The sequence below is a fragment of the Dendropsophus ebraccatus genome, chromosome 11 (assembly GCF_027789765.1).
Source record: "Dendropsophus ebraccatus isolate aDenEbr1 chromosome 11, aDenEbr1.pat, whole genome shotgun sequence".
NCBI classification, from domain to species: Eukaryota; Metazoa; Chordata; class Amphibia; order Anura; family Hylidae; genus Dendropsophus; species Dendropsophus ebraccatus.
Window position 1 is genome coordinate 13,686,127 of NC_091464.1, and position 15,010 is coordinate 13,701,136.

General features: G+C 43.9%; 1 protein-coding gene across 1 annotated transcript in view; it reads left to right on the forward strand.

Annotated features, from left to right (window-relative positions):
* The window catches only part of PIK3C2B (phosphatidylinositol-4-phosphate 3-kinase catalytic subunit type 2 beta), an 89,682-nt gene that overhangs the window by 50,775 nt on the left and 23,897 nt on the right, over positions 1-15,010 (forward strand). Inside the window, exons 14-22 of the mRNA XM_069944655.1 lie at positions 614-722; positions 4,682-4,824; positions 7,767-7,955; positions 8,681-8,774; positions 8,870-8,964; positions 9,612-9,792; positions 10,093-10,200; positions 11,715-11,807; positions 13,586-13,715. Coding sequence (XP_069800756.1) covers positions 614-722; positions 4,682-4,824; positions 7,767-7,955; positions 8,681-8,774; positions 8,870-8,964; positions 9,612-9,792; positions 10,093-10,200; positions 11,715-11,807; positions 13,586-13,715 — 1,142 coding nt within the window. The remainder of the gene's footprint in view (positions 1-613; positions 723-4,681; positions 4,825-7,766; positions 7,956-8,680; positions 8,775-8,869; positions 8,965-9,611; positions 9,793-10,092; positions 10,201-11,714; positions 11,808-13,585; positions 13,716-15,010) is intronic.

Consider the following 15,010-nt stretch of genomic DNA (forward strand, 5'->3'; position numbering starts at 1 on the left):
TCCTCATCTGGGAAGGAAAGCAAGAGGGAGGTTCCTTAAAGGAGTACTCCGCTGAACATTTTTTTTTCAAATCCACCGGTGTCTGAAAGTTATTCAGATTTGTAATTTACTTCCATTTAAAAATCTCCAGTCTTCCAGTACTTATCAACTGCTGTATGTCCTGCAGGAAGTGGTCTATTCTTTCCAGTCTGACACGGTGCTCTCTGCTGCCACGTCTGTCCATGTCAGACACGGTGCTCTCTGCTGCCACCTCTGTCCATGTCAGAAACTGTCCAGAGCAGTAGCAAATCCCCATAGAAAATCTCTCCTGCTCTGGACAGTTCCTGACATGGACAGAGGTGGCAGCAGAGAGCACTGTGTCAGACTGGAAAGACTACATCACTTTCTGCAGGACATACAGCAGCTGATAAGTAATGGAAGTCGACCCAACTTGCGTATGGATCATGTATTGGTGGGGTTTATCAGGTTACTATAGTACATCATTGGGGAACTCTTTTCAAGCATTTCAGCTACTTGGTTCAGGCAATGAGAGTAACCATATTCTTATTTCATAACCTGCAGCCCTGTTGCTTCCTTCGATACAGTAATGTTTTGTGTTTCTTTTATTCTGAAGACTTTTAACCTGTGGCCGTCGTTTACTTGGTCTCTGGCCGACTACAAAACATGGCAGCACAAGTTTCAGTACACCCAATGTGAACCAGCCGGACAGCACCATCCTGCAGGTAAACCCTATAGAAACAATGTGCAGGCAGGAGCCTCATGTTTTTCTGCTCCGGTATTTGCTGTATCTTGTTTTCTTGTATTTGATGTTTTTTTTCCCGAGGGAAGCTGGTGATAATTCCAGAAATTGCAGAGGAAATAGACCGCCATTGCTTCAGAGACTAAAACCCTTAAGGGTGCGTTCACACCTACAGGATCCGTAGCAGATCCGCAGCAGATTTGATGGTGCAGATTTGATGCTGTGTTCAGTTATTTACATGAAACCTGCTGCAGAAAATCAGCTGTGGATCTGGTAAGTGTGAACGTACCCTAAAGGGGTATTCCAGAGAAAATTACCTTGTCCCCTAACCACAGGATTGGAGACAAGTAAGAGATCTGACCTCTGTACCTCCCCACCACCAATCTCCGTATCTGGCCCCTGGCTTCGGTATTATGAATACAGGCACAGGTACGATACGTGACCCCCTACTCTATTCATTCCTATGGAGCCGCCTGAAAGTACTTACTCGGCTATTTACAGTATCTCCATGGGAATGAGTCGCGGGTCACTTGTCGTAGCCCCGGCTGTATTCATAACAAAGAAGCCGGGGTGGGGGGAGATACGGAGATCAGTGGGGGGTACGGAGGTCTGGACCCCCTGCAATCTGCAATCTGGAGTCCCCTATCCTAACTCCAGGCAGGGTGATTTTTGGTAAAAGTGCCGGGGAGGGGGAGGCTGAAAGAAATAACATGCTCTTACCTCCCCGGCTCCAGTGCTGGTGGCTGCATACTGTTGCTCTGGTTCCCCAGGTCCCCGGCTGCTTCTTGGTTAAAGAAGATGAACCAGTCAGCAGCCGAGGCGGGACCCCATTACAACCGCTGACTGGCTGAGCAGCCCTGACACATGACAAACCGGATCTACATCCTGGGACCGTAGCGCAGCATCAGCACTGGAGCGGGGAAGGTAAGAGCATGTTATTTCTTTCAGCCTCCCCAGCACTTTTACAAAAAATTGTCCACTCAGAGTCGTCCTTTAATTTTCCCTGGACAACCTCTTAGACAACTATAAAATCAATCATCTTGTTTGTTAAAATATCATATTTTATAATAACTTGAGCTTTAAACCAAGGATGGGGAACCTGCAGTCCTCCAGCTGTTGCAGAACTGTTACTGCTATGGTAAATGGTAATTGACACCCCCAAAACCTGCCCCCTTATGCATGTTCACATTTCAGTGTTATATTCTTACAATGAAAGGCATAAAAAATTAAAAAATTTGGCAGCGGTCGTTAGATCGCTTCCCAATTTTTTTATTCCTTTCCATGTTGGACCGTTGACTTATACCCCTATTCCACGGGCCGTCTAGAGGAGCAAACGAGCGCTCTCAGCACTCGTTTGCTCCTCGTTCCCCGCTCACTGCCGCCGCTATTCAACGCAGCTGCAGCGAGCGGGTGAGTGCGGGAATGGCTGTGGGGAGCTGTGGGGGGGGGGGGGGGGGCTGCTCGGAGGATCGCTGATCGTCCGGGCAGCCCATAGGATACAGCAGCGTCTGCTGCCGATGCTCCTATTCAACGGAGCGCCGGCAGCAGATCGTTGCTGTATCAGTCGCTTGTTTTTCAACATGTTGAAAAACAAGCGACTGCAACGATCAGTCGACATAAAAGATGTCGGCTGATCGTTGCACTCTATTCCACGGGAGGATTAGCGTTCGTATCGGCCAGATACGAACGACATTCGTTCTGTGGAATAGGGCCTTTAGATCTTCCGGAGGGTGTACCTCTGTCCATGTCTGTCCAGAGCAGCAGCAAATCCCCATAGAAAACCTCTCCTGCTCTGGACAGTTCCTGACATGGACAGAGGTGGCAGCAGAGAGCACTGTGTCATACTGGAAAGAACACACCACTTCCTGCAGGACATACAGCAGCTGATAAGTATGGGAACACTGGAGATTTTTAAATAAAAGTAAATCTATATAACTTTCTGGTACCAGTTAATTTTTGCTGGAGTACCCCTTAAAGTAAAAATACTTGCTGCCATTAGTCCACACATCACCCTTTTTTGGGAAGGGAAAATTGATATAAATTTGTATAGGTTTACTAAATCCGTAGCTGAATTGTTGAAAGTTGGGAACCAAGTATCTAGAAATCACGCAGTGATACAACGGGGTAAGCCGGCTAGAAAAATAAAAATAAAAGCTGCCTCTACTGGTGGAATTCTGCATCCTAATAAATGTCTTTCTGGTCACCCTGATCTGTCATTGATGGGTGAATCACAGGCCTCTGTCTCTCATCTCTGCTGCTGCTGATGGCCGTTGTGTACTGTTGGGTTCTTTCCATGACTCTGTGTATTTTCCCAGAAACATGTCCTCACTTTTCTTTGTTTCCGTCAATCATTGTACTTGAGGAATTTGCAAACTGTACAAAATCTGCATTTGATTACTGATCTGCCAGAGCCCGTGCTCCATTACAAGGGTCTTCTGGGTTTTTGCTCTGTAGCCAGTGGTAACATCTAAGGACGTTAAACATTCTTCCTAAGGCTAGATTCACACAGGACAGATCCACAGTGGATCCCGAACTGTCATTTTCTATAAGGTTTCATACATTGGACAGTCCTTGACATGGACAGAGGTGGCAGCAGAGAGCACTGTGTCAGACTGGAAAGAATACACCTCTTCCTGCAGGACATACAGCAGCTGATAAGTACTGCAAGACTTGAGATTTTTATGTTTAGATGAGTCTCATGGTAACTCGCGTATGGATCATGTATTGGTGGGATTTATCAGGCTACTATAGTCCATCATTGGGGAATTGGCATCTGGAGTCATAAACTCTCTTGCAGCACTTCAGCTATATCTGTATATGTATAGGGGACTCAAAAAGCATTGCCCAGAGTGCTCAGCCGTAACCATTGTTCTATGAACACGTCTTTTCCCCTTTCCTTGTACTTAGAGTTAAAAAAGCGAACATGTAATTCAGCTTCCAGGTGGTCCGGGGATGGGCAGCCCAGCAGCTTCATCAGGAGCCCCCCTTCCCCCATCTAGGGTGGTCCTCAGACAGTCCCACATTAGAGTATGGTTCTCTATGACAGGCCATGGCCCTATAGACATTAGAACGGAACCACAGTCACCTAATGGAGCTACAAGTTGGGGTTAAAGAGCATTCGTGTGCCACGTCCTCCACTCTTGGTGTTTGGATTCGGAGTAGCAGTTCCCTGGATTAAGAAAAAGGGAAAAAGTAAGAATATAAAACAGCTGCAAATGGTTTTTTGCCAGGAAGCTGAGAGAGTAAAAGAACTTTTGAGTTCAATAATGGAGACTTTTTTTTTTTCCAATTGTAAAACCAGACTTTGAAACCAATCTTCCCTTCTTTAACCAGTGAATGACCGACGTAAGGAAGCAACTCTGTCAGGGTCACGTTTGCTGGCTTTATTCTCATTATGTTTTTAGGGTTCAGCCAGTGTTAAAATAAAAAATAAAAAGTTTTTGTTTCTTCTTTCAAATCAGTTGGTGTTTGATGCATATACAAAATTAAAGCGGTACTTGGGCAAAAATCTTTTTCTTTCAAATCAACTGGTGTCAGAAAGTTATATAGATTTGTAATTTACCTCTATTTACCTCTTTTTAAAAATCTCAAGTATTTCAGTACTTATCAGCTGCTGTATGTCCTGCAGGAAGTGTTGTATTTTTTCCAGTCTGCTGGTGCTCTCTGCTACCACCTGTCAGGAACTGTCCAGAGCAGGAGAGGTTTTCTATAGGATTTGCTGCTGCTCTGGGCAGTTCCTGACATGGACAGAGGTGGCAGCAGAGAGCACTGTGTCAAACAGGAAAGAATACACCACTTCCTGCAGGACATACAGCAGCTGATAAGTACTGGAAGACTGGATTAAATTACAAATCTATATAACTTTTTTGTTTTTGGATTTTTTGTTGTTGGAGTTTATCAGTCTAACTATATGATATCTTAGCTCTTTTATTTATATTGCAGATTGACTTTCCAACATCGGCTTTTGATGTTAAATTCACAAAACCAGAAAGTGAAGCTTTTAGCCCTAGATACGATATTTCCAGCTTGCTCGAGGAGGATAGAAGCAAGTTACGGGAGGCCATGCAGAAGGAGTCCTTATACTGGTAAGTTCCAGGATTCTAAAGCTAAAAGGGAACAATAAAAAAATGAGGTGCACTCATCGATCACCCACTGATTGATACCTTTCCAACTTGTCTACACTGCTCCTAGCCCCCATATTACTTCTATAAAAGATCCCAGTTTTACACTATGAAACTATATCTCCCATCATGCATTGCACCTCAGAGCCAACTGCCAGGTACCTGCCTCTGTCTTGTAGTATCTGCCCACCACTGGCTCCTTCTGTTTTGCACAGTATCTATCTATCTATCTATCTATCTATCTATCTATCTATCCATCTATCTGTTCATCTACATAGAAAGATTGGAGAGAGAGATGAAACAACAGTGTCTCCTTTCCCCTATACTACTCAGGAGAGGCTGTTGTTTCCCCATCCTTGGCCAAGTGATCACTCTGTGATGTCAGTGGTGGGTGGGGTTACAGATGAGGTGTTACAGTTTGCCTGGCAACAGAAGGAACAGGATCATGTGACCTGTGTCTCAGAAGGGAGGGGGAGGACAGAGGAGAGGAGACAGAGTGGAGCAGGCAGTGAGGATTTTCTGCAGCTTCAGGGCGCGAGTCAGGATGTGCTGCAGACAAAGCGACCAATTCATGTAATAAGAACCTATTACACACAAGCTTAGATTATAGATGGGGATTGAGCAGAGTTATTTAACTGGAGTTCTCCTTTAAATATCCATTGCGTCCTCTAGTGAAGGGCTTTCTCTCACAGCCATTCACATTTTGCTTTACTCAAGGAACATGTTGTATAATATTTTATATTTACTACCTCCCCCTTAGAAATGTCCTTCCTTACATACACTAAAGCTTATCTCTAAATAAGAATAATACTGCCTGAGCTATGGACAGTTATTACCTCCATATACTGGACAAGGAAATACAGGACTGATCATTAAACACTATAACAAATATTCTTTCAAATCAACTGGTGCCAGGAAGTTATATTGATTTGTAATTTACTTCTATTTAATAATCTCCAGGCTTACAGTACTTATCAGCTTCTGTATGTCCTGCAGAAAGTGGTGTATTCTCTCCAGTCTGACACAGTGCTCTCTGCTGCCACCTCTCTCCATGTCAGGAACTGTCCAGATCAGGAGAGGTTTTCTATGGGGATTTGCTGCTGCTCTGGACAGTTCCTGACATGGACAGAGGTGGCAGCAGAGAGCACTGTGTCAGACAGGGAATTGATATGTGCCCCCTGGTGGCCAGGCCTAGTAGTGCAATTCTTCAAAACCCTGCTGCAATCTACCCCTAAGGGCACTATAGTTACATTATACCTATGAAGCAAGTCCTGTTATTCATCAACCTTGAATTCTGAAATATTGATAACCTGCAAATGCTGCCATTCTCTATACTTTCTCTTTTCTGTATCCTTGTCCCCAAACTGCGGACTCCAGATGTCTGAGCCGTTCCGAACATGTGACGGGTGTGATCCATGTATTACACATACTCCCATGCATGTCGCAGCTGTCTGATGGTAACTCAACACCCAGAGCGGCCTGGGAATATAGCAAGAAAAAGGGGACTGTATCAGGGTTACACAAAGCCTCTGCCTGTATCCCCTGTCATCTGAGACCGCTCCGACACTGAGACTCACAAGTGGCAGCTCAGACCGCCCGTCTCCAAGGAGCTTTGGATCATGTTTATGTGCTTGTAGTTACTGGGGCTTTATATTATCATCAGGATTTCATCTATTGTCAGGCATTTTATTTACTGGTTAATGCATTTAGTTTCATAATATATAAATATAAAATATATACAGTGTGTATTTGTATAAATCTATTTTTTTTATTGTAAATGTTTGAAATGTGATTGAGGAAATTGACACTGAGTGAACATCATCTGGGAGATGAACCTGTCCATGTGGGAGTGCTGGTCAGGCCGAATGGTTGGTCTATGCTGCCCTCTAGTGGCTGATATAGGATCCACACTCGTATAAGTAGAGGGATTCACACAAACGGTATGCCAGCCATACACCTCTGTTATCGCTCTTCTGATAGGAAGGCAGTCAGGATATTTCAGGGCCCTTCGCACATTCGTGGCCATCTTTACAGTCAGGAAACACTGATCAAGAAGCCTTACCGGAGCCTTTAAGAAACCATCATTGTTTCCTGGCCGTTAAAATGGAGGGGAGGTGGGGTAAACACTTAATCACCTGCTGAAGGCTACTGTGGTGCTTCCCTCCAGCTTCTCCTTCACTCTTTTGGCGCTGCATGCACACCAGTGATGTCATTCATGAGCTGCAGGGCTAGGGGAGAGGTAGCAGCCTCTTATGGCTGAAAGTATATTGCTGCCTCCAGCCACATGAGTGATTGGCTCCCAGCTCTGTCAATGGCTCTCGGCCTGGTCAATCACAGTGCAGAATTGAACTATATGTGTCCTGATTAGGCGCATATACAGTTAAAAGGGCCAGCGTTTGCATCGAACGGCACTTGCTCAGGATGTCATGCAATGCATCCAGAATTCCGAACAGATAATGGATGTGCATTCAGAGCTGTCCGGAATTCTTAGTGCCCCCATTGGGTCCTATGGGGCATCTGTGCCATGCATGTCCTATGTTTTAAGGAGCTATTTTCTGTCTTGGACGCCGTTCACTAAAAGTTCTGAAGGGTGTCGGTGCCCAATAGAACCTAACCCAATCCGAACCTAAAATTTATTTGGATATTCTTACAGGAAATGCATATAATTTATTCAAATTGTCTGTTGTAAAGCAAAAAAAAAAAAAAAAAAAAAAAAAAAATATATATATATATATATATATATATATATATATTATGATATAATATAATATAGAGAGAGAGAGAGATAGATCAAAGACAACTTCAAAAGCTGAAAATGATTCATATTCTTCATTTATCAGTATCATTTGCTGTCATTGTTGCTCTATTCTTCTACATTAGAGCCTTTTTTTCTATCTGTTTCTTAGGTTGACGGATGCAGATAAGAAGAAGCTGTGGGAGATGCGTTATTACTGTCACTCGGAGGTTAGCTCCCTCCCGCTGCTCCTGGCCAGTGCACCTAGTTGGCAGTGGTCATGTCTTCCAGACATTTACGCTTTACTTAGTCAGTGGACTCACATGAAACACCAAGATGCTCTTGGTCTCCTTCATGCCACGTAAGTACTTTTATTGCTTTTCTTTTTATGCTTGTAGCATGTTACACATGACAGTCCTTGTCAGGGCTTACAAAATAGGTCAAAGGTTATCCCCTATCTGCATTGTATTGTGTGGATAAAGGATACATATAGATCATAGTCATACTCTGTGATGCTCTGTTTATGATAAGGGGGACATGCCAATTAGAATTTAGAGCTCTGTCCTTTGATTCTGATTACATAATAAGGAATTGTAGATGATGTTAATAACTTCATATTAATTAACTGGGTAAAAGGTTTAATATGACCGCACATGTAGATTGTAGAGAGTTGTAGTGGGTGTCCATAATATGGAGAGTTGTAGTGGGTGTCCATAATATGGAGAGTTGTAGTGGGCGTCCATAATATGGAGAGTTGTAGTGGGCGTCCATAATATGGAGAGTTGTAGTGGGCGTCCATAATATGGAGAGTTGTAGTGGGCGTCCATAATATGGAGAGTTGTAGTGGGCGTCCATAATATGGAGAGTTGTAGTGGGCGTCCATAATATGGAGAGTTGTAGTGGGCGTCCATAATATGGAGAGTTGTAGTGGGCGTCCATAATATGGAGAGTTGTAGTGGGCGTCCATAATACGGAGAGTTGTGGTGGGCGTCCATAATACGGAGAGTTGTGGTGGGCGTCCATAATATAGAACAAGCACCAGGTAGTCATCCCATTTGCTGTATAATATTACTTCTATGTGACCAGCTTCCCTGATCAGGAGGTAAGACGTACAGCGGTGCAGTGGATCGATACGATACCGGACGCCGAGCTCCTAGATTACCTGCCACAGCTTGTACAGGTGAGTGTCTGTTCTATTAAAGGAAATTATCCAGAGATTATCCGGAGATTGTTTTGTTGCTTTTCAATCATCTACCCTGTATCCTCCTGTCTTAGGCTTTGAAGTATGAATGCTATCTGGATAGTCCACTTGTCAGGTTCTTACTGAAGAGAGCCATCTGCGACTTAAGAATCACTCACTACTTCTTCTGGTAAGTATTTGATTATATATATATATATATATATATATATATATATTATTGGTTCAGAGGCTACTGTTTGTGTTGATAGTTGTGTATGTGGCTCTGAGCTATAGCACATGCTGTATCGAATGGAGAGTGCATGATATGTATGCACATTATGTATCTATCAAGCATCTTAAAGGGGAACTCCTGCATTATATAGTTATATAGATTTAGTTTTCTTAAAAAATCTCCAGTGTTCCAGTACTTATCAGCTGCTGTATGTCCTGCAGGAAGTGGTGTATTCTCTCCAGTCTGACTCTACTGCCACCTCTGTCCAGAGCAGTAGCAAATCCCTATAGAAAACCTCTCCTGCTCTGGACAGTTCCTGACATGCACAGAGGTAGCAGTCTGGAGAGAATACACCACTTCCTGCAGGACATACAGCAGCTGATATGCACAGGAACACTGGAGATTTATAAAAAGAAGTAATTTACAAATCTATATAGCTTTTTGGTACCAGTAGATCTAAAAAAAATGTAAAATATTTTTTAGTTCCACTTTATTTATGTGGACTAATTCCACGAACGAATGTGTTGAGAGTTGGGCCTATGCTTTAGTATTAGGCATATGCATGGATATTGTGCAGGTTATACATTACACTGTGTCTTATACAGGCTGCTGAAGGACTGTCTGAAGGATTCCCAGTTCAGTATCCGCTATCAGTACTTGCTCGCCGCTCTGCTCTGCTGTTGCGGGAAGGGTCTGCGAGAAGAGTTTGACCGGCAGTGTTGGCTGGTAAACACGTTAACGAAATTGGCGCAGAAGGTTCGGGAGGGAGCTCCGTCATCCAGACCTGTAAGTGCCATAGTTTCCTTGTTATGTGCACGTAAGCGGGATATCAAGTATTTCAGTCAAGTTACACAATGGGGGGGGGATATGGGGAAGGGGGGGTTGGGGGAGTCAGGGTTACAAACTGAGGCCTACCAGCTGTTGCCAAACTACAGTTCCCATCATACCTGCGTAGATAAAGGCTGTCCAGGCATGATGGGAATTGTAGTTTTGGAACAGCTGGAGGGCCGCAGGTTGTGCTTTGGAGTAATAATTCTATACTTGTTCCAGTATCCGACAACAAATAGACCTGGTTCTTCTCCATAGGAAATCCTGAAAAATGGCTTAGAAGATGTCAAGCAATTCTTCACTCTGAATGGATCGTGTCGACTCCCACTAAGCCCCAGCCTGCTTGTCAAAGGAATTGTGCCCCAGGTATGTTTCCGTATATTTAGCTATGTAGGTCAGAGAGCTTGTAGATGTAGAGCATGTCACATGAATTATGTTGGTTCATTGACTACAATGGCATTGTGTAGCCGTAGTCCTACATCCATCCCTAAGCTTCTTCACAGCACTCGGGAAGTACAAGCTCTTTGGTTAAGTTTAATCAGGTGGTTATAATGGAGGAAACCATTTATCTTGGCCTTAAAATGTAGGAGAAAAAAAAAAGTCATACTCACCTGCTGCACGGCTGCAGTGATGTCCTCCTCTGGCTTCTCGCTCTCGTGGCTGGAGATATCATGCTGCCTCTTGCCACAGAAGTGATTGACAGGATAGGGAGCCAATTGGCTCCTCGCCAGGTGAACCACAGTGCAACACTGGGAGGTGCAACACTGGGAGGTATAATGCTGCTTCTTGTGGCTGGAGGTATAATGCTGCCTCTTGTGGCTGGAGGTATAATGCTGCCCCTTGTGGCTGGAGGTATAATGCTGCCTCTTGTGGCTGGAGGTATAATGCTGCCTCTTGTGGCTGGAGGTATAATGCTGCCTCTTGTGGCTGGAGGTATAATGCTGCCCCTTGTGGCTGGAGGTATAATGCTGCCTCTTGTGGCTGGAGGTATAATGCTGCCTCTTGTGGCTGGAGGTATAATGCTGCCTCTTGTGGCTGGAGGTATAATGCTGCCTCTTGTGGCTGGAGGTATAATGCTGCCTCTTGTGGCTGGAGGTATAATGCTGCCTCTTGTGACTGGAGGTATAATGCTGCCTCTTGTGGCTGGAGGTATAATGCTGCCTCTGGCCACAAGAGTGATTGACAGGGTCGGAAGGAAATAGCTCCTGGCCCTGTCAATCACAGTGTTGCATTTTACTGTATAGGTACAGTTGAAGGGCCAGTGTCAGCACCCGGCAGTGCTGCCCTAGGCTGCCATGCAATGCATCCAGGATTCCGGATGTGCATCTGAAGCTATCCAGAATTCAGAACATCCATGCTAGAATTCCAGACAAATATAGGACGTGTTCTATATTTTCCAGGACTATTTTCCGGCATGGACACCTTTCAGGAAAAATCCTGGAGGGAATTGGTACCCAATAGAGCCCTATGGTTCTGGAAGTTTGCAGTATCTGGATTTCCTGATAAAAAAAATACGGATAAATTTACCACACGTGTGAAGGGGAGCTTAGACTAGACAAGTCTAAGCGTGCACCAGATTAAACCTCAGTGACTTAGAAGTCTATTTAGTTTTAGGCTAAAAATGTGCCCCAAAATTTGGCACACAGCTGTGTAATTAGGCCATGCCCTTTTTAAAACTAAGCCACACCTACTTTCAGCCAAGCCACGCCCCATTGACACCTGTGACACACATTTTCATTGTCTTTGACTAATATCTTATGCGCCATAATTCTGGCTCTCGCCGCCTTTGACCGTCACTATTACTGCTTCTTCTGGTTTTGAAGATTTGTAATAAGTTTATTACACCTGTTATTAACCAGACGCTGGATTTGTTTCACCAGGGCTGCTCACACTTTAACTCCAATGCTGTGCCGCTTAAACTCACTTTCCAGAATGTGGATCCTCTGGGAGAGAATATTCCGATTATATTTAAGGTATCTACTGTGCAGGGAGCATAAACCTGAAATAAAAGGTGTTTTTTACGTACGGTATTAGGAACAGTCTGTGCTGAAGACTTAAAGGGGTAGTTAAGCAAAAAATATAGTGCCAGAGATTTGTAGTACTTATCAGCTGCTATATGTCCTGCAGGAAGTGGTGTATTCTTTCCAGTCTGGAGTGCAGAAAAGGTTTTCTATGGGGATTTGCTGCTGCTCTGGGCAGTTCCTGACATGGACAGAGGTGGCAGCAGAGAGCAGTGTGTCACACTGGAAAGAATACACCACTTCCTGCAGGACACCCTGTTGGTGTATGCAACAAATTTGCCGCATCTGAATGTGGTCTTCACCTATAAGTGAACTTCTGAACTTGAAAAACCTGTCCTACAGGAAAATGCAACTCGTGCTCTTATTACCTTTCCAGGAACATAAAGAAGTGTCCTTGTCCCATCTGTAAATATGTTTATATGTTTGCAGTCATTGCTTCTCGGCACTACCTAGCTGGGATTTAATGTTCTCAGTTCCGTATTTGGGTCAGCAATGGTTGCCATGTTTCAGAGAATTATTGGGACTTCCTAATTTCTATACTGTTCTATTTGTCAATGCAGTTTACATGGCAAGAGGAGCCAACAATGCGATTTGCTGTATCCACAGGGTATTCAGATACAGGGTTAGGGCAGTAAACCCAATTGTTAACTTAAAATATGCTTTGTTCTGCCACCTATTGTGTTAAAGGGGAACTCTAAGCAAAAAATTCTTTCAAATCAATTGGTGTCAGAAAGTTATTCAGATTAGTAATTTACTTCTATTTAAAAATGTCCAGTCTTCCAGCTGTATGTCCTGCAGGAAATGGTGCATTCTTTACAGTCTGACACAGAGCTCTCTGCTGCCACCTCTGCTGTCCATGTCAGGAACTGTCCAGAGCAGGAGAGGTTTTCTGTTTCAATATATGTTAGGTTTTAACAAACTTTTCCAAATAAAAACAGTTGTACAACTTAAATTTGCTCCTGCTCTGGACAGTTCCTGACATGGACAGAGGTGGCAGCAGAGAGCACTGTGTCAGACTGGAAAGAATACACCACTTCCTGCAGGACATACAACAGCTGATAAATACTAGAAATTTACAAATCGATATAACTTTCTGACACCAGTTGATTTGAAAGAATTTATTTGGCGGACTTTACCTTTAAGGCACCTAATACCATGTAGAGTCAGTATTTTGATAGAGAGCTACAGGAGGACAATGACAGAAACCTTTCTATACAGCAGTGTGTATAGCTGAGTGTGAGTGAAGGAAGATTATACCAGCAGTGTGTATAGCTGAGTGTAAGTGCAGGCACATTATAGCAGGAATGGAGAGCATGGGAAACACAAAGGCGGACAGAGACTGCAGGGAGCATGAAGGAATGAGCAGGACACATGTGGGCACATACAAGCAGCACTCTCTGTCCGGGGAGAGAGGGGTTACAGCTATGCAGAGATTACCCCCACAGTCCTGTCCCCTGATGTAAGCCCCAGCCTGAGGTGGATCTGCTATGATTTGGAAGGTGAGGGAGACTTCCTGGGTCAGAGTACAGGGCTGTAGACCCCACTATGCAGACCATGCCCCTCCCCCACACTAAGTCACAATTTAAAAAATTGAACTCTTCTGGCAAAACACTCTTAATCCAAGTTACTCTTAACCCAAGGTGCCACTGTATAGGCAATGAACTGAAACATGCTGAAGTATGGCAACTTTAATTTGACTTCATCTTTATTAAAATACTTGTGTTCACCAGTGCGGAGATGACCTTCGACAGGACATGTTGACCTTGCAGATGATCCGCATCATGAATAAAATCTGGGTACAGGAGGGGTTGGACATGCGCATGGTGATCTTCCGCTGCTTCTCCACAGGCCGAGGGAGAGGTAGGATTATTTCAATGTTTAGTTTTGTCTCAGATGTCACATTTATTATTATTATTAGTACATAAAAGAAATGTATCTGTACCCGACCTGAGAACTACAGAAGCCCAGAGTAGTGATATGTATCATAGCCAGTAGCTGATCCCGCTATTACCTTCCATCAGTCCTAATTCTCCTCGGAATGGGTGGCCCAATTGTTTGGCCAGTTAGTAATTCAGAGGAGGGGATAGGCCTAAGTATCTCTATGGGCCCTATCAGGGGCGTAGCTAGGATTCACGGGGCCCCATAGCAAAATGTTTTAAGGGGCCCCCCTCCCCTAAGCACAACACAAAGCACTGTGTGTGTGTGTATCTATCTATCTATCTATATATATATATATATATATATATATAATATGGGTTAATGCTGGTGCACTGATAACCCCCACATTTCTACTTAATTGCCAGCTGGAGAACAGAGGTTATCAGAGCAGTGAAGCAGAGATCTGTCTTCTGCTTGTTAACCCTTTTTTGTGTTGTAGCAAGTAAGTAAACATTGGGTCAGACTGCAGTACACGCTCTTACCTTCTCACCCAGGCCCCCTCCTGCACGGGCCCCATAGCAACCGCCTACCCTGCCTCTATGGTAGCTACGCCACTGGGCCCTATTACTCAGGACGATTATGGTGTAAAAAATCATTATATTGTCCGAATGTAAACGATATTGGTTTTGTGTGAATGCAGGCAACGATGGAAAAATCGATTGTGTGTCAATGATCGCATCTTTTGAGCTAAAGCTAAAATCATTGTTAAAGGAGATGTCCGGCCATTTTTAAAATCCGGCATGGGGCAAGGGGGAATTTAATCAGGAGTATGTGGTGAGTGGCGGGACCGTCCCTGAGACCCCTGCCTGAAGGCATTTTCCCCCTGAGATGTGATGACATTGCTTTGTCTAAACCCTAAACGTCTATGAGTTTTGCAATATATATATATATATATATATATATATATATATATATATTGCAAAAAATATAAATAATAAGGGGTTAAAATACATATCCTAAAACAAATGTAATTGTAATGAATGCAAATAACAGACTGATAGAGGAGAAGTGGGTGCCCTGCCCATGGGGGCTGCTTCCATTCTACAAGGGGAGAGGAGGGAAACAATATGGGGAAGAAGACAGCGCTCATCTGTGGGCAGGTAATGCAGCAACTGTTCATAGTACAAGACAGTGAGGGTATTTTAGATTGTAGGGTTTCCGGAAGAGATGGGATATCAAGTCTTGATTGTGGCTATAAGAAGCGAATGTGTCCAGGT